The 19,886-nt window shown below is 51.3% G+C and overlaps 1 protein-coding gene across 1 annotated transcript in view; it reads left to right on the top strand.

Annotated features, from left to right (window-relative positions):
• DLGAP2 (DLG associated protein 2) overlaps positions 1–19,886 on the top strand; it is a 184,299-nt gene that overhangs the window by 68,137 nt on the left and 96,276 nt on the right. The window contains exons 3-4 of the mRNA XM_045879507.2: positions 1,142–2,205; positions 8,178–8,389. Coding sequence (XP_045735463.1) covers positions 1,142–2,205; positions 8,178–8,389 — 1,276 coding nt within the window. The remainder of the gene's footprint in view (positions 1–1,141; positions 2,206–8,177; positions 8,390–19,886) is intronic.

Here is a 19,886-nt window from a genome sequence, read left to right as displayed (position 1 = left end):
AATATGCATATTATATACAAGATATGCATAGATGTATGTCGTATAGTGTAACAGAGTCTCTATTCCCTGCATCTGCTCGGCGACCTTTGGAAGCAAGCTCTGAATTGGGTCTGAAACAGAAAACGTGAGTCAGCAGGAAACGGGTGAAGCCAGGGGTTTCTGTAAGGAATCCTGGAGTCCAATCACTTGGGTTTAATAAACCCAGAACTTTGCAGATGCTGACCCAAGGCAGTTTGAAAGGGTGATAATTACCATAATAATGGCAAAGACAAGGAAGAACGCTTGCGAGTGTGGTCGTGGTCGTCCAGGAGCCCTGCCTGGTGCTGAGCCAGTGTCCTGCCTCCCCGTCACATACAGAGCCCAGCGAGCGCAGCGGGCCCGCCTGCCCGACCCTTGGAGTCGCACACCACGTGGTGGCAGAACTGGGGCCTGAACCCCAACAAGCCCGTGTCTGGGTGTCAGCATCTCACACTGCACTCAGCCGCCTCCCTAGCAAGAACCCAGCGCCCTCTGAGAGGGTTTCCCCTAACGATGTATCTGTGCACAATATTGCGTAAAATCTTACTGTTCAAAAGCAAGTATCTGTAATGAAAGGCCAGGACGTCCTGGTTTAGTCCTCGTCTTGACAGCCAGATGGCCTCGAGAAAGCCACCTCCTCTCTTGCTGGGAGGCGAGCAGCGGCTTTGGACTCCTTCGGGATTAATATGTTGCCATGTAGCACATTGGCATCCCGAGGAATGTTACTAAGTAAACAGGAGATGTTACTTTGTAAACTTCTTAACTGGGGCTGCGCTACTCCAATCTGATTGAAATGTAACTCATTTTCCCTGCAAACTGTGTATTTGTTGAATACCACAAAGTCTTGCTGTCCTGAGACCCGATGAATCGAATCGACTCCACAATCTGTGTTTGTACTTGTAGAACAACATTTGGGAATATCAGAGTCTATGCTTCTTAATAGGCTCATACTTCGGAGCAGTCAATGTGGTATATAAAAAAAAAATACGTACCCACTCAAATGCCCCAAAATGACCCCGATCACCGGCTAAAATAATTCCTGCGTGGGGTGTCTCACACATAAGTAAGGGTTTGGTTGGTAGCCCCACCTCGTCTTAAATGGCTTTCTGTGCTCTCTCAACAGACCAGCAGTACTCATGGTCCCCGACACAGCACTTCAACGAAGGAAGATACTCCCCCGCTCCTAGGAACATGAAGGGGCTACCCGGGGGCCGGACTCAGGCGCAGCTGTGTTCAGGCCACACGTGTGGCTTGGCGGCCCCCGAAGACTGCGAGCACGAGCACCTGCACCATGGGCAGGAGGCGAGGCAGTCCTACCTGCTCAGCCCCGTGGAGAGCTGCCCCATGGACCACCGCCGCTGCTCCCCCGGGAGCTCCGTCCACTCCGAGTGCATGATGATGCCCATGGTGCTGGGCGAGCACATGTCCAGCAGCACCTTCCCCAGGATGCACTACAGCTCCCACTACGACACGAGAGACGACTGTGCCGCGTCCCACACCAGCACCAGGGCCAACCGCATCCCCGCCAACCTTCTGGACCAGTTTGAGAAGCAGCTTCCTCTGCATCGGGACGGTTTCCACACGCTGCAGTACCAGAGGACCTCCACGGCCTCAGAGCAGCGCAACGAGAGCCCGGGGAGGATCCGGCACCTCGTGCACTCCGTCCAGAAGCTCTTCACCAAGTCCCACTCCCTGGAGGGCGCTTCCAAGGGCAGCGTCAATGGCACCAAGGGCGACAGCCGGCTGGAGGACCACCACCACGGCCACCCCCCCAAGCACGGCAAACGGAGTAAAAGCAAGGAGCGGAAGCCTGAGGGCAAGCACAGGTCGGGCGCGAGCAGCTGGTGGAGCTCTGACGACAACCTGGACAGCGACAGCACCTGCCGCACGTCCAGTGTGGCCAACAGGCACCACATGGACCACGTCTCCCACTGCTACCCCGAGGTGCTCCCGGGCCCCTTCGGGGATCTGTCCCTGAAGACGTCCAAGAGTAACAGTGACGTCAAGTGCTCGGCCTGTGAGGGCTTGACCATGACGCCCGACACCAAGTACATGAAACGGAGCTCCTGGTCCACGCTGACCGTGAGCCAGGCGAAGGAGGCCTACCGCAAGAGCTCCCTGAACTTAGATAAGCCCCTGGTCCACCAGGAGGTCAAGCCGTCCCTGAGGCCATGCCACTACCTGCAGGTAAGGGGTCTTGGCAGCCAAGTGTCACGGGCAGTGGGCTGGCCTGCTCCAGGAGGGCCTCTGAGCACCCCCGGTCCCCTTTAGTCCATGGCCCTAAGCACGGCGGGCCGTTCCCGCGTGCCTCCAGGGCCGGAGGATGTAGCTACAGCCACCAGGTGGAGAGCCCTCGCTTGGAGGTGGCCCACAGGCTGCAGGATCTCTCTGGCCAGACCCGAGAGGAGCGGCTCGAAGGCTTTAAGAGACCGCAGAGCGTGGCTAGGGAGCGGCACGTACCTGTCCCCACCGGGTGGGGTTCACCGACTCCACCAAGGGCAGGAACGAATGGAGGCGGGCAGATGGCGGGCGCAGCGTACTGCGGGGTGACTTCCTGTGACCCCGCGCCTCTGCTGCCCTCCACGCCACGGCTGAGCATGCCGGGGAAGCTCCCGCCTCGTTCGCGGACGCCTCTGCTAGGACTTCTAGGAGCTCCCAGAGCTGTTAGCAAAGCTGACAAGCGTGAAGGTTTTCTTCGATATCTATAGAATTTGTGCTCTACTTCACAGTCCCTCGTAGGTGCCCAAGCGTGAGTGATGCTTTTCAATGCTCGCCGAGTTGTCAGGCGGTCGATTCCCGGCACCAACAGCTGTGACCCTTTCCAGGAGGCGGGCGGTCGCCAAGCTCCAGGGATCATCCTGGTACATTGTCCAGAAGCCAGCGGTTCTGTCTGGAAGGGAAACGCTACCCAAATTGCTTTCACAGCAGAGTTACTCCAAGGGACAAATGGGTAGCTGGGTGAAATATTCTCTTTATGGCAATGGGAGAGATGTAAATGTTGCTTGTAGTCAGCAAGCCCTAATTCTACAGAAATATAAAATGTTTACCGGTCCCCACCTAAAGGAACATGACAAATAGATTCAGGGTGCGCCCAGGTCCTGCTTGGAGAAGCAAACTCTTGCTCTTCTCTGCTTGTGCCTGGACGCTTCTCGAGGAAGCTACCCCTGTGGTATTTTGGCCCCTGGGGGGCTGCCTGCAGAACCTGCCCCTTTCCAGGATGCAGCTTCTGTCACATGTCCCCCACGCTGCTGAGCGTCCCAGAGCTTCTCCTGTCCATTCTCCCCGTGACCACACATGCTTGTGTCTGTCCTCCAACCGCTGTTCTTAATTTGTTTTAGTTATGGAGGATCTGAACCCCTGTAAAGGCAAGCATGTACTAGAAAGACTGCACACACTCAGCACCCCTTTCAGGAAGGCTCAGCTCCTGGCGGTCTGGTCCCCTCCACACCTCACCCACCTCCCACGTGGCTTATGTGGGCGGAAATCCAGCGTCCAAGTAAGCACTTCGGGGTTTACCTCTAAAAGATGCACCCTGGACGTCAAGGGCTCTTTCCTTGGAAACATCACTGCAAAACCTTCCTCAGACATTAAGAATAATCATAATCCTGCAGTGGTTTCCCAGGTTTGGTCAACATTCAACTTTCCTGGTTGCTCATAATTTATTTTTAACAGTTTATGTGGATCTGGATCCAGATAAGGGACCTGCATGGAAATGGGTTCATCTGGCTCTTAAAAGCCCATCGACCGGTTCCTCCTCTCTTTTCTCTCTTTCCTTGAATTTTGTGCATGTGTGTTGTTTGTTGAGGAACCAGTTTTGGGGGGAACGGTGTCCCACGGTCTGGTTCCCTCTGGGCTGGCTTCACAGTGCCTTGTCCGTGGCAGTGGGGCCCCCAGCCGTGGGGCTCCCCCGTGTTGTGCATGGGTCCATCCTTCTCCTCAGCTCCCCCTGCGAGACCTTCCCTCCCAGAGCCTCCCCAGCATGCCAGGGCTGCACACGGTGAGGGCAGCTCCAGTGGGGGGCGGAGGGCTGCCCCCGGCAAAGCGTGAGCTCCAGAGCCCGGGACATGCAGTCCCGACGCACATGCATGGGAGGGTGGCGAGGCGGACGGGGCCCGCGAGGAGCCGTGTCTCAGTGGACAGACCCACACACGCACAGAGGCAGAGGTGAGCCGGGAGGCAGCTCAGTGGCTGTGCCGCCATCCCCCGCTGTCACCGAGGGGCACCGGGCAAAGAGTTATGGCCGCGACCTCACAAGTGATGCTCCTGTCCCCCCAGGCCGGTTGTCCTGGGACATCTCGGACCCATGTCCAGCCTACACGCACGTCTTCCTGTGCCAACTGCTTTAAATCTGCAGAAATATGAAGATTTCACAAGCCCAGCTATTAGTTACGGCCACAAGATGGGGAAGAAGAGGAATTTGTCTGTGGCTCCTAAAGAATTAGATTGAAAAGACATGGAGTGAGGAAGCAATGCTTCTGAGTTCTATTCGCCTTCTTTCTCATGGGGAGCGAGGTAGCTGTGGACTGAGCAGGAGAGCAGCTTGTCACCTCACCTTCGGTTTGCGCAGAGCACATGTCAGAGGAAGGCTTTTCATGTGTTTAAGGAGGTCGGAGCAGACAACGGACAGGATTGAAAGAAAATTAGGATGCATTTTATTCTCTGAAACAGCTCTTGTTTTCCTGTTTTCTCCCTCTGCGGACAAAGCATCTAAGGTCAAACTTTTAATGAATGTCATGCTGGCTGAGGGCTGATGGCGGCTGAGCTCAGGGAGTTCTCGCTACACCAGGGCGGGAGGCGCCTACCAGCCCCGGGGCTGGGGGCGGGGCGACGTGGCAGGTGCACCTGTCTCACCGGCGGGAACGTGGCTCCCTGGCTCCGTGGCCCCTGACCCGCGGCCGCACCATCCCCACTGCCCCTCAAGCCGCAGGCCCCCCTCGGCCCCTTTCTCCTCTCGGTCGTCCTCACCCGGCCTGTGGTCTAGGCCCGCAGGGACGTCCTGGCGACCCTGCGGTTTTCTCCCAGCTTTACGCTGCTGCCTCGAAGTCAGCATCTCGTCCGGCGCCCAACGTAGGAAGCACTTCCGAACGGACACGGTGGGAAGCAATCGGAACCAGCAGGCCGGCGCCTTCACCGGGCAGTGCGCAGTCAGCCAGGGAGCTGCGTGCTCTTCCGCACGCGGCCAAGGCCAGCCTCTGGGTACAAGCTCAGCGTGAAGGGCGCCGAGCTTCCTGGTGCACAACAGGGCTCCGCGTTTCCCAATTTCCTGTGCTCACGGGTCATGTCTGTCCTCTTTAACCAAGCAGCTCATTTGTTGTCTCTGCACGAGGCGTGTGAAAGGGGTCCCGGCGGACCCACAGCAGCGGCCGAGGGTTCCCCGCGATTCGGCGGTGAAAGCGCCATTGTAACCAGGGCATCGCGTCCGCGGCAGGGTGTTGACACCGTGATGCCCCGCAAAGATCTACCGACCGAGGCCTGGTGGCATCTCCGTGTGGCTCTTCAGTTCTTTGGCTGGTGTGGAGGCATATGCTTTGGAATCGGGGTTTGACTCTGGTTTACACTCTCTATTGAAATTTCTTCTGTCAGAGACTGTGAATTTGCTCCAAAATCAGAAACAGAAAACTACAAGCTAGTCTCATTTGTTAGTTAATTCACCGGCCGCTGACTTTGTTTCTTTTATGGAAACGTTTTTAATTCACAGAAATTTCGTAAAGCTGCCAACAGGAATGTGTCTTTGTGGCATACGGCCCTTCTCCATCTGTCCCCGGCTGGCCTCGCGGCTCCTCCCCGGAGCTGCTTTCCTTGGCGCCTCGGGGGCCGGGAGCCTCTGCCCGTGTGCGCCTGCCCGTGGGCCAATTCGAGCGAGTTAGAACCCCAGGCCCTGCCTCCAGGAAGCCCCTCCAGGCCCCCCTCTGTCCACAGCTTCCGCTGACCCCTCGCTTTCCCCTCTGCGCTTGTGTCTCTTGCCCCAATTAAATCACAATCCATCTCAGGTCTCCTCTACTGAGAAGTATTGTCATTGAGAACTGATTTTTTCTTAAATTAAAAATAAGTTTATTATCTTTCACAATCGTGCTGTAGGCTCCAGGTGGAAAATTCAGAAAACAGAAGTACGAGGAGAACTGACCGGGGAGCCCGTAATCACCCTCCCAGCGATGACCCCGCTCCACATCCTCCCAGCTGCGTTTCTGTGCATAATGCAGGCATGTCTATTTTTAAAGTATAAAAAATGGAGTGCAGACGGCACTTTAAAAATTGCCTTCTCCCCCCTGAACCTCTTTCCATGGCTAAATACGTATTCTTCTGCGCGATTATTTTTGGGGGCTGAGCAGCACCCATTTTGTGACTGTGATAAGTACTGAAGTTGCCTCCTATAGGACCCTGCCCGAGTTTCCTCCTTGATCGTAAAGCTTAATTCACCAGCCCCTGGCACCGCATCTGACGGTCTCAGGACACCTTCCCAGAAGCCACGTCATGGGGCCAGAGGCCGTGAACAGGCCGGGGTCTTCGGATATCCTGCTCTGTGGACGTGGCCTCATTCCTGCCTGCTCCCACACAGGGTGCCAGGCTGCAAGGAGCTCAGCGACGCCCCGCTGGAAAGGCTGCAGATGCTCCCCAGCCAACCGCTGTTCTGCAGCCGAGAGGACTGGCCTGCGTGAGTCCCCCGCCACGCAGCGACTCGCCATCAGAGCTCAGTGACAGTCTGGAAGCTTCTGTCCCTCAAGACCCACCCCTCATCACAGCCTCTGGGTCGGCTACACCACACGGTCCTGCTGTGGTTCCAGGAGCTTGTGTGGACCCGCTCGGGAGAGTGTAGACAGGATCCATGCACGCCAGCCCCACTGGGGCTGCAGGGCTTCCAAGGGCGTAGACGCCCGTGCCTGCCACACCCCACATGTGTCTTGGCTGGAAGGGCAGAGTTCACAAGGACCACAGAGGTGCCGGGCCACCACGTGGATGTCGTCCGTCTGCCAGAGCCGTGCTACGGTCACGTGCTTGAAGGAGAGGAGTAAAAGGTGCAGACGGCGTGCGGAACCTGGCGGGGCGCCTGACCAAGTGGAAGGATGGAGGATTCCCATGGGGTGCTCTACAGAATATGCGTAAGCATCCAAACACCCTGCAACAGGAGCGGGCCAACCCTGAAGACGTTTTCAATGCGAGATTCTGTCCTTTTCTTTCTCCCCCACCTGCAGCGTGAGGAACGTGTCGTGTGGGCCCTTCGCCTCGGCACTGGGGGTGACTGGGGCCACGCACCTGGTGGGCTCTCCACACCCAGATGCTGCCTGCTCTGTGGTTCTGCTTTTGTAAATGTGACTTTGACCGAAGGGGTCGAGGTCCTCCCGAGCCTCCCAGGGGCCTGCAAAGCTGAGGAACGCCCGACCCTGGGCGGCACGGAGTGGGAACACTGGGCAGCAAGCTCTGTGCTAGTCCCGTGACTTTTGCTGGTTGTTGAGGGAGGAGCTCGGGTTCTGGGTATGGTGGGCGAATACCAAGGTGCTGACCTGCTTCCTGGTCTGAGGGCCCAGCCGCCCTCAGGCTGGGAACCTGACCCAGAGCCTGCACCTCGGTGCGTGTGGGGCCTGCTGGGCACAGCAGCATGTGGCCTGTTGGGTCTGCGATGGAGTGCAAGGGTTCTGCCCATGGACACCCCTCGACCTCCAGCCTCCCCCGCTCCTGTACCCGCCGCCCCAGGGGTGAAGCCCCGGGACACAGCCCCGTCCTCCCTTCTGCTGTCCCCTTCTCCCTTCTGCTGCTCTCCTATCCCCCATCCCCGAGAACTCTTCTCCCCACCCCCAGTCTTCTCAAGGACCATTTTAATTAACTTTTATACCAGAAGGAAATAAATCTAAAATGTAAGCAGTGTTGTTTTCTAGGTGCTGAGATTACAAGTGGTTTTTTTCCTCCGACATTCCTCACATTTTGTCACTTTTTCCATGTTTATCTATCACTTTTATAATGGGGAAAAAACAATAATTGGACATGAATGTCCTTTTAGGATTTGAATGACAGAGCCAGCAAGCCTCCATCTTAACGCTCCTCACTTCAAATGTTAAACGGCCGTAAGGAGCGTGTCTTCCAGGAACCACAGAGTGTCTGTCTTCCCGAAGAGCCCCGGGCTTCTCGGTGATGCCTGATGCATGCGTGTGTCTGTTCTCCCCTAGGTGCCTCAAGACGAGTGGGCAGGGTACCCCACGGGTGCCAAGGACGAGGAGATCCCCTGCAGGAGAATGCGAAGCGGGAGCTACATCAAAGCCATGGGCGACGAGGAGAGCGCAGAGTCTGACTCCAGCCCCAAGACGTCCCCGACGGCGGCCATGCGGCCGGAGCCCCTGCTCAAGCCCATCGGACCCAGGCCACTGGCAGACCTCCAAACGTAAGAGCGGCTTCCTGTCTTCCCTGTCCAGACCCGGGTCCATCATGGCCGCCCTCAGGGTCTGAGTTGCGAAAATTACATTTGTGGCCATCAGTTTTCAAGACCTTTAGAAAAAACAGACCTTTGGTTATTTCCTTGGGTGGTTTCCCCGTCAGCTCATCTTAAATCCACTAGCGTAGCCGGTGTGGTCCGCAGTAAGGCAGTGGGTTCTGCCAGGAGCATATTTGTGGGAATGTGTGTGCATGTGTGGAAATCATTATAGGGAGTGTCTTGTTCACTAAACTTTCGTAGGCAATAGGACTTTTGCAGGGCGGGGGGACAGCATGGATTAGTTTTACCAGTACAAAAGCATGGGCTTTATAATGTTGTCTGAAGATAGGTTGCTGATAAATTTGACTACTTTCCGAAGTATGAGCAGGGACAACCATTTGGGAAATAGGCTATTAATATGAACCTGAAAACAGGGCTCTTAACACCCGCATGGCTGTGTGTATCTGGTCCCACCAGCTCAGCGTGGGTGTAGGGTTGACCCATGGATGACACACGGTTTTAGGGCAGAAAATGCATTCACGGTACCGCACTGTATTTATGGGAAACAACCCACACGGAAGTGAGCCCACGCCGTGCACCCCGGTGCTGTTCAGGGGTCCGCTGCATGCGAGAGCTCTCTGGCCTTGCCCCCCGCAAGCGGCCGCTGACCCACGTGAAGCTTCCGCCCCCGGGATCCGCGTCTTGGCGCCTTGCCCTGCCTCACAGAGTTCTTCACCACAACCCGTGAGCAGGGCAGGGGGCCCCAGACCGAGGTGGGATCCCTGTGTCACCCCTCCTGTGCCCAGTGCGCAGAGTGACGAGCAAAGCCACGTGACTTCTCCCAATACCTCCAGTTAGTCGTTACCCGTGGCGCGCAGGACGCACGGTACAGACTTTAAATGGCAGCCCGCGCTTACTCCTCACCAACGCGAACCGTGTCTTTTTTGCCTGGTGCAGTTAAATTCCATGGCGACTGCGTTGGGGATGCCGCACAGGACGTGGGGCGGGGGCACCCGCCGCGGTCTGGTCACTGCACGCATGTCTCTGCTCTGCCTGACGCAGAGACAGTCGGGCTCTCCAGGGACCCCTGGGAACAGAGCCGAGATGGAGACAGCGCTGCTGTGCGGGAGGGACGTCAGGGACGGGAGGCGCGCGAGCCAGCAGTCACCCGTGTTACCTGAAGGCTGTCCTGTGGGACTTCAGAAGGGGGACAGCCCGGATGCCAGCCTAGCCGCCACCCCAGCAGGCAGGCGGCGGGCCCCCCCCCGGGCGCAAAGTCACACGGTTGCACTAGGAATGACCATATTCCCCGAGGACAGCCTCACCCAGGCAGTCTTCGCAGCTCTGGGGGCTCGGGAGCCCTGGGCGCATGGCCACTGACGTGAGCTGACATTTTGAAAGTTTATGATTCCCACCTTGATTGTGTACATTTAAAGCAAACCACGCAAAAGAAAACAAGCAAACAAACAAGCCGTGTTTTAATGGTGAGCAGGGATCCGGTAGTTTCAGAGTCAGGAACTTGATCCTTGTGTTACCCAGTCCCCCCCCACCCCTCCCGCCGGCCCCCATGACGAGCACTCCGCAGCATCCCCTGTACCCATCCTTGAGCTGTCCTCCGGCAGTGAGCTCACGTCCCCCCACAGTGGGCAGAGACCCTGCCATCCCTCCTCAGCCAGACTCCCCTGGGGCCGTGCACCAGGAGCCCCGGGGGCAGTACTCACAAGGTGGCGTTAGGAGTTTACGTCTGAGGAACCCACACCGTCCGTCACCCAGGACAGCCGGAGTTCCCTCCCAAGCCCCAGAGTGATGAAGACACCAAGGCCGCTTGACTTGGTAATGCAGATACTGACCATCCGTGTGCGGGAGTCAAGTGGGGCGTTTGCACACCGATGGTTCCAGAGTGCCAGTGAAATTTGGGGGAATGAATAATCAGTGGTGCCACTGGTCCTAGTCCAGAGCAGCCGCACCTCCACTTGTGGCCTCCACGGGCCATCCGCTCCATCCACACGCATGACCCACAGTTGGGCCGTTCCTCCCTTTCTCCCATAACCTGTCACTCTGTTCATCCCTCCAGCAAGTGTCAGGGCATTGAGTTCTGTCTGTAAGCATGCAAATTATTCTTTCCCCAAATCCTGACCGTGCCCTGGAGAAAATAGAACGGGGACAGCAGTGCCCCAGGAGGTGTCCACTCGGGGCCGAGCCCAGCAGGGACCCTCTGCTGATCTGCCAGGTGCATGGATCTCCCAGAAGTCACTCTCCGGGCTTAACATATTGAAAATACCAGTGATGTGACTGGGAGAGACATCCACTAAGTTGTTATTATCCTTGCCTATCAGCGTCTAAGCACATTTTACATTGGTTTAGAATTTTATACATTTCCATGTGATCTCATTCATTTCCATCTTAAAGGACATCACAGAAGCTCAACTATTTACTGAGGCAAGTTATAACTGTGCCCATATTATGCAACAGAACCCCAACTCAGAGAACTGAGGTGTAGAACGTCACAGAAGTGACCACAGGTTTGAAATGAAAGTAGTGATTCTAACCCCATGCCCGAAGTGAGGGTGTTTGCCTGAGGATGGCAGGAGCGTGCCCGCGGAGAGTAGCAGGCATTACAGGAAAAGGAAGGAGTACTTTATTATAATATCACCATGTGGTCAAAGGAGCCCATGGAAACCTGAGAGGGGGTCGGCAGACCAGGTTCTGCAGAACAGACAGATAGCTGTACAATGCACCTGCCCGTCACCTCACCCCCTGTCCCTGCTGCCTGTGGTCCTCCCACCTGTGGTCGCTTAGCACCAGGGACGCTCACCACTGCTGCAAGAAGGTGTGCGGATCATTGGAATCAACTTAATCTGACATTTGTGGCAGACTACAACAAATAGACCATCATTATTCTAGAGTTTATTCTGTACCCAAAGACTCTGAAACAAAACTGGTAGTTCTTAAGTTGTATTTAAAATATAATTGAAGTCATGCGATCTCACAGCACCCTTAGCGTTTTCCTCTTCTGCACCTCAGAACCTCATCAGGAGGGGCTGACTGACAGACGTTTCCAGGTGACAGGCTGATTCAGGTGCTAAAAATAAGAATTCACGTTTGCTGACCCCCTCTGGGTTTTGTGTTCCACTGGTATGCACAGACAACTCCTAGCAGCAGTATTTAAGAATGCAAATAAAACAGCAACACGAACCTACTAATTATACTTTAGTTCCAATGTGACAGGTAGGGATTTATGTTCTTATCTCTGAATTATCACATTGGCGCACTAAAACCTCAGGAATTGTACGCACCTCCCCTGTCACAATAAATGCTCATAGAAAATGAACTGTACCAGCACCTCTTTTTCCATCTGTGTGGCTAAAGACCTAGGAGAAAATTGGATCTCTAATTGGCTGTTATCAGTCCTTTTAAGCCATCAAATATAAAATCCCTTCTGTAAAGGCTGCAGATTTTCTCCTTCAAAATGCTTGACCTCTTGCAATGGTGCTTCTGTTGAACACAATCTTGCCTTTCTGCTGTTAACCAAGGAAAAAACCCATCCTCTCATTAATAATTGAATATACGTCCTTTTTGTACACATAAGGACTCCTACCTTCACCTCACTGTGTTCTTGAGAATAGGAGCATAGCAAGTAAGGGAAAGGCTTCACTCTCAAAAGAAGAATGCAACACAAACCATCAGCCGAAATCCTGCGCACATGTCACGGTGCCTTCTAGCACAAAGTGCTTGGTGGTTGTGCAAACTCATCAGGACAGCCAGACTCCGCGCCTGGGACAGACCCTGTCCGCATGCGGACACCAGCTGAAATTATTACACATGAAAGGTAAGTTTCAAGTGATTTCTGAATCTGATTTGCTGGGTTTTTAAATAAGCTTGTGTATTTGTACTAGAGATACTGGATTTGCAGAATTCATTTTTGATTATTAGGAAAGATAGACCAACTGATTTCATTTGGGGGCCTTCAGGGTTTTGTTTCTTTTTCTTTCTTTCTTTCTTTCTTTCTTTCTTTCTTTCTTTCTTTCTTTCTTTTTTGGTCTGGTTAGTTGAATTGAGAAGTTAAAGCTCTAATAATTCTGACCCTCTCTGAGTCATCTCCCAGGAAGGCGGCATTTTAACTTTAGAGAGGAAGGAGGACTTATTTCAAGAACTTCATATGTAAAGATAAGCTCAGATGGGTATGAGATCTAAGAATCATATTGGTGGACTGAGCCAGCACCCCACGCCATGGGCAGCTGTGGTGGGATCTCAGCCAGCAGAGCACGAGGTGTGTCCGCTCCAAGCTCGAACGCTACCTACCTCGGCCTCTGCCGTTCTGCACGTGATGACCAGCGTTCCAGCTGAATTCAGAGTAAAAGGAAGTAAAACCCACTCTCGAGAGACAGAGCAACCCAGAGAACTGTGAGGACAGGGTCAACGAAGCTACCAGAGACCCTCCAAATGTCTAACATAGCAAGAGGCCTGGTGGGAAAGTGGACTACGTGCACCCATAAATGGGGGATCAGCAGAGAGATGAAAAGTGGAAGAAAGGCAGACAGACATACTGCAGATAGAAATCATGTCAGAAGTGAGGCACCTTGCTGATGAGCTCATCAGTAGACTCAACACAACTGAGTAACACATCCGCCAACTTGAAGGTAGGTCCGCAGAAGTTACCAAACAAACTCAAAGAAATGAAGAGTGGGAACGAAAGTGGAAGAGAACATGCAGGAGCTGTGGGGAAAGTGCCCAACACTCTGGCACACACGTAACCAGGAGCAACCAAGGAGGGGGAGCAGGACCGAAGGATCGGTCCCAGACACGATGCCTGAGAATGCCCCAAAGATAGCGAGAGACACTAAATCACAGGCGGAAGAATCTCCGAAAGTGTCAAGAAGGGTAAACACGAGAAACTAAACCCTGCACGTATATACACACATCGTATTCAACTACCAGAAACCCAGGATAAAGAGAAAAGCTCAAGGACAGTTGGAGAACAATAAAAACACGTTGCATACAGAGGAACAAAAACTTGGGGCAGACTTGTCGTCATAAACTGTTGGAACCAGGAAACAAGGACGTGATGTCCTCCAAGCCCTAAGGGAAGAAGCTCGTGAGCCGGAAGGCGAGACGGAGGGAGAGGCCTCCCATGAACGGAAGTGAAGTAAGGGCTGTGTTATAAAACCCAAAGCTGAAGACCATTGCCAGCACACTGTGCCACAAGAAACATTAAAGGAAGGTCTCCAAGCGTGCAAATGGAACCGTCCAGTAACAGCAGACATTGGTGCCCCTGCAGAGAGCGGAAGAGCTCCACGATCCGCCACAGTTCACGGACCTGCACCGAGAGTGGGGGCGCCGTCTGATCCAGCCACTGAGCCAGTGCTGGAAAAAACCACATCCTGCGAAACCAAAGGAGGGGAGCTGATAGCATGGGATCTGTGCAAGCAGGTCCCCTGTGCTGAGAGGCTAACTTCATTCTGGGGCGGGAAGACGAGGAATGTAGGTCTGCCTCCCTTCCCTTTTTTGGTGTGTTCATATCCAGGCAATGTGAGACACAAGGTGCTCCCAGCACCTGCTCCCTCCTGCTTGGCTGCTGGTCAGGGGAGGCGATCCAGAAGAGGAACAGAAGAGAGCCCTGCCGGGTGCCTGGGTGGCTCAGTTGGTTAAGCATCTGCCTTCAGCTCAGGTCATGATCCTGGAGTCCTGGGATCAAGTCCCGCATCCGGCTCCCTGCTCAGCGGGGAGTCTGCTTCTCCCTCTGCCCCTCCTCCCTCTCATGCTCTCTGTCTCTCATTCTCTCTCTCGCAAATAAATAAAATCTTAAAAAAAAAAAAAGAAGAGAACCCTGCCTACCGGGTGACCTGCCTCGGAAGATGGGCTCAGATGTCCTTTCTGGCTCATCAGCCTGCCCTAGGAGAAGGGAGCTGGCTTTTCTCCAAACACAGACTAGCCTAGTCATTTGGGTAAACTGGAAAATTGTTCTGAGAAAGTCCTGGAATCCACTGGTCCATGAGAAATGGTCAAACTACTCGGCTACTAGGGAAGAGTCAGGTCTACTTTTGAGACGTAGTGGAATCACCCTGAGAATCCTGTGGAAGAAATCACAAGGTGTTCAGAATATTCAGAACCCATCTGGAAGGGTGACTGGGGATCCCTCAAAGCTACTTTCCTCACTTCTGGCACCATTTATCTTGGCTTTTTGCTGTTTCCTGACACTGGGACTCCATTTCGGATTTGGGCTCAAAATCTCCTGATGACCCCATGCCGATCTTCCCCACAGCTTTCTAGCTCTGATCATCCCTGCACCCAGTTATCTTAGCTGAGTCCCATGGCAGATTCTTCATGATCTGGCCCCAACAACCTGTGAAGCCTTATTTCTCACCGTTCCTGAACATTGAGGTCTACATTCCAGCCCTACTGAACAACTACCACTTCCAAATGCACCACCGTCCCCAACACTCCCGTGCTCTCGCTCTTCCTTCCGTGCTGAGCTCGGAACCACCTCCTCCTGGGAGTCTCCCTGGATCAGGTGCCCCTGCAGAGTGCTCCCTTAGCACCCTGTGCGTCCCGCTCCCACACACTTGTCTGCTTCCCCCAATCACCTGTATACTCTCTGAGGGCAAGCGATGTGTTATTTGTCATCGGCATTTATCTTCACTGTTTAGCACATTATACGTGCTCCATACACACAGGACGAATGAGCAAAACTAACTTCTTGTGAATGACTTCTCAGGAATCACTGCTAATCAACTGGATTAAGGAACTGTTATTAAGGGCACCAGTCAATGCATCATTTGTAAAGATTCTAAAAATGAAGATCATCAAGTAAAAAAAAAGCGTGGAAAACTGACTCACATCCACCCTATTCCTTACACTCTTTTATATTAGTCCAGGAAAAGGACCAGATGCCAGCCTCCTTGAAAATATCACACACCTTAAATGTGCAGCTCTTCAATTAATAGGACACCGTATGCTCCGGTGGAGAAGGCTCGCTCTGCCGCGGTTTCCACTGCCACCTATGGGCGGGCGACTTGCGAATCTTTCACTCGGCAGAGGAGACCAGGGGGAGCCCTCCGTATCAGTGGGAGTCCCGCCCCCTGACTCCCCGGCGGCTGACAGGATCTCTCACCAGAGGGCGCTGTCAGAGCGGAAGGTGGGGGCCGACGGTGGGAGTGGCACCTGGCTCGGGACCCCCAGGTCCTCAGCCAAGAGGGGCGCCTGCCCACTGTCCGCAGAGGAGGGTGGGCATGCTCAACTTTGCTGCCTGTTTCTCTTTCCTCCTTTCACAGACAGTGTGAGGACCGGCCCTCACACATCCTCATCCATCATGTCAGTCTAGTAAATCCTGGCCTTCTACCTGATTTCATCTCTTGTGTTTTCAGTATGCACACTGACTCCAGTCTCGCTCTGGTTCTTTCCCTGTTGTTTTGATGTTTTTAAAGTCAAATCAAAAACTAAGTGAGAAAGAAAGGCAAATGAAAAATTCCTCTTTTAAAATTTCATGATTTGTTTATTCTGTCCGCTTTTTCTATATTTCTAGTGTTTTACTTCGAGAGCTGGTTTTTAGCCTACAGTGACCAGTCCTGTTGCTAAGACTTTGCCTTCTTTTGCTCATTAACACTCGTTTGGGCCATCAGCCCCCAGGGCTAAGCACAGTGCTTGTCCAGCCCTTTTATGGGGAACCACCTGTTTAAATCCATAGTCTACAGAACATATGATTTTGTTTAACCAACCATGCCACTGCACATGCAGACAAGGAATGTGGGTCTGGCTGGTCCTGTGCAGCGAGAAGTTCTCCCAGTGACCTGTGTCTTGGGAAGCCGTAACACTGAGCCCTCACAACCCAGCCAAGAGTGGCGTCTGCAGAGTATTGGGGCCAGCTCAGATACACCATCAGTCTGTTAATTAAATTAATTATTAAATTGATTTTTTTAACTTGAAAAATTATTTATGCTCATGGTAAAAAGCTAACACAACACAGAATTATATAAAGTAGAACATCATTTTATCTCTCACATTCCCATGTCTCCAGGAGTAGCCATTGCTGACAATTTTGCACTGTCTAGACATTTTTGTATGCACATAAATGTATGCATGTACCTACTTTGAAAACAAAAATGAGATCACACTGTGCATATTACTGTAATGTCCTTTCCTTTTTTCTCTCCACTATTTAGTTTTTTATTGCTATCATAAGAAACTACCACAAGTTTAGTAGCTTAAAATAAGACAGATTTATCATCTGAAAGCCCTATGGGTCAAAAGCCTAACATGGGTCTTACTGGGCTAACCCTCAGGGGTCAGCACAGCTGCGTTCCTTTCTGAGAGCACTGGGTAGGGGGTCCGTCTCCTTGTCACAGCCTTAGAACTAAGGCCTCCATATTTGCTGGCTGTCAGCTGAGTCCCTGGAGGCCACGACACACATGGGTCGGCTCATGGCCCCTGCCTGTGTCTTCAAAACCAGGTGTGGCAGGGGGTCCCTTCTACTTCTCCAACCTCTCCTGCCTCATCTCGCCCATTGTATCTCTGACTCCCTCTGCCTTTCTCTGCTTTGAAGAGTTCATATGGTAACAGTGGGCCTGCCTGGATAATCCAGGGTGCTCTCCCCATCTCTGGGTCAGGTGACCACCTGCCTCAATCCCATCTGCACCCTGCACCGTGTAGAATAGCACATTCCCACATGTAACACCCCAGGTCGAAGATCATGGGGGTCAAAATCCTGCCTACAAGCAATCACATGCCTCCTTCCACGGCACACCTATTGACTGAACACATCGTTTTTGTGCTTGCCTGGATGTCAGTGAATAGATGGGCTATAATTTATTTTCTATTACTTTATTGTTGGGGGATTGCCTCTAAGTTTTCATTATTGCATATAATGTTGCAAAGAAGATATTTCTCTGTGATTGTACAGCGACCAACCCTGCTTATTGCCAGGATAGCATCATAGGGGAACTCTCTTGGGATATGTCTGCCTCTGAATCTTTATCCTTGTCAGTATGGCTAAGAAGAATATGACTAGCATGGTGGTAAGTCCAAATTACTTTTATTAATGGGTTTGTTTGTACCCTTAATCCATGACTAGTTTAACTCTCTACCTCTGTACAGGCCTGAGGGGTAAGCATTCTGTTGAGACTGTCCTATTGCCCAATTAGGGCAATTAGGATAGCCTTATCCTAAATACTGGTCCCTTTGCAGAAATCCATTGCAAATCCATGCATCTCTAGAAACCATTGAACTTCAGGACATAAGGGTCTTAGGATGTTCTTACAGATTGGCTCCTTGGGGACATAACAGTCCACCAGCATTGGGGTCATCTTGAGAAAGGAAGATGGGCATCTGGGATGTGGCTTGAGAACGTTGTAAGAGCCAGATTGTGCAATCAGCTCTTGCATTGGTTTATCAATTTTCTATTGTTTTCCTGTTTTCTAATTCATTAGTTTATGCTTTTGTTAATTTTTTCCTTTTTATTTCCTTAGATCCATTTTGTTATTTCCCCCATTTGTCAGCTGATTGCCTATTTAGTGGTAGTTTAGACTATGAATGTTCCTAAGAGTGTATCTTTTGCTGCATCTCATGTGATGAGATGTGATGCTTTCATCCTTACTACTTTGTAGATATTCTGCAGTTTTGTTCTGATCTCCACTTTGATCAGGATTGAATGAGTTAACTGAAGGAAAGACACACTTTCTAGGATAAATAGAGCCACTATTAATTATTTTTCTTCCTTTTAATTACTTTTTTAGACTTCTGTAATGTGTGATGTTCTTTAATATTGGTCACATTTCCTTTTTAGCCCTTTTGGCAGGGAACTAGATTTAGAGATATACATAAAATATCATTTTTCCTTTTTTCCCCATTTTTTCCCACTTCTGATTAAATGGGCTCCCAATTTCCCCAGAAGCCAAGTCATTCTCACTAACTCTCAAAGCTGCAAAATGCACTTAATCACTCTTTAGTCTACCCATGAGCTATTTTTGTGCACTTTTCTGCTGTTCGTCTAACCCTGACATGTGCCTTCCTGCTCAGAAACTGAAGCATTCTCTTAGTTCTTCTCACAGCTTGTGACAGAGCTCTGACAGCGTAATGGACAGAGAATTGTTCACCTTCAAACAGTAAAGGGTGTTGAAAGTGTCGTTCTCTGAACACAAGTCACTCTCTTCACTTTTGTAGACTTCAAAATATCTAGCAGCTCATAAATATCCCCAGTACTCCTATAACAAGTCAGAGAGGGTTTCTATTAATGAGTCAGAATCCATCAGCTGTTGAAAGGCTGTTTCCAGAGAACACGCTGAATGAAGAGAATAGAGCAGAGGCAAATCTGTATGGTTTGGGGGCAAAATTAAATAACATGAAACTTGAACACTGGACTTGAAGCAGTGGTGAGTCTTTCTACATGTGCTTCTCCCAAATGTAGTAAAGAGAATTTATTCTATGGAATTCATTGTCTTCTTTGATGTGTCATACATAACATATGAATTCATTCATTTATTCATCCAGTGAATAGGTGTGTATAAGGACTGAGTATATAAATAAGATAATTATCAAATAAATAAATGTAAATATTGCCAGGGCATTAACTAGGCACCTAAATCTAAATAATTTATAGTTACAGAAATAATTTTCACAGAGTTAAAAAAGTGAGGTTTTGATGAAATAAATTGCTTTTGAAATAATTATTCTCATTAGGATGAAAATGTTTTTAAAATCTTTTTCACTGAGAAATTTGGCAATGTATATCAAAAACCTTTATATTAATTCCATTTATGGGATCCTAAGGAAATAGTCAACTTTCAATAAAAGATTTAATTAAAAAAAAAAAGTCCTAGAAGAAATTCTAATTCTTTGTTATTATTTGTAGTAAAGAACTAATTAGAAACAGTAAACATCCGTCAACATACAAAATGATGTATTCACTTATTTGTCAATAATAAAAAATGTTTACAAAGAGTTTTTCATTGTATAACAAAATGGTTACAGTATTTACAAGATTTCTGTACCCCATGAGACCCCAACATTGGAATATTCATAGCAAACACTGCAGAGATTTTGTGGTGGGCAGAAGTCTAAGATGACCATCTTCTAAGGTGATGTGGGTGGGATCAGTGCTTTATCATGATGTATCCCTCTCTCAGGCATGTGACTTAATGTGGCAAATGGACATTATCCCAGGGGCTGGACTTCATCATATGAGCTCGTGAAGAGCAGTTTTGTCTGGAGTTGGCAGGAAGGGAAGCCAGAAATTTGATGCAGGAGAAAGATTGGACAAGCCATTCATGGCTCAAAGATGGGGGGTCCACATGGAAAGGGCTCCAGGAGGCCTCTTGGAGCTGAGACTCTGGCCAACATCCAGGAAGGAAAGGGGACCCCCTTTGTACAAGCACAAGGAACTGAGTTTTGCCAACAACCTGAATAAGCGTACAGATGAGACCTCAGGCTGTCTGGTGCCAGGATGTCAGTCTGTGATCCTGTGAACAGAGGATCC

This window comes from Mirounga angustirostris, unplaced genomic scaffold (genome assembly GCF_029215605.1).
Source record: "Mirounga angustirostris isolate CCGP_5_RB_7025 unplaced genomic scaffold, mMirAng1.0.hap1 SCAF_2, whole genome shotgun sequence".
NCBI classification, from domain to species: domain Eukaryota; kingdom Metazoa; phylum Chordata; class Mammalia; order Carnivora; family Phocidae; genus Mirounga; species Mirounga angustirostris.
Note: the sequence above shows the minus strand (reverse complement) of the source record. Positions and strands in the feature narration are given on the sequence as shown.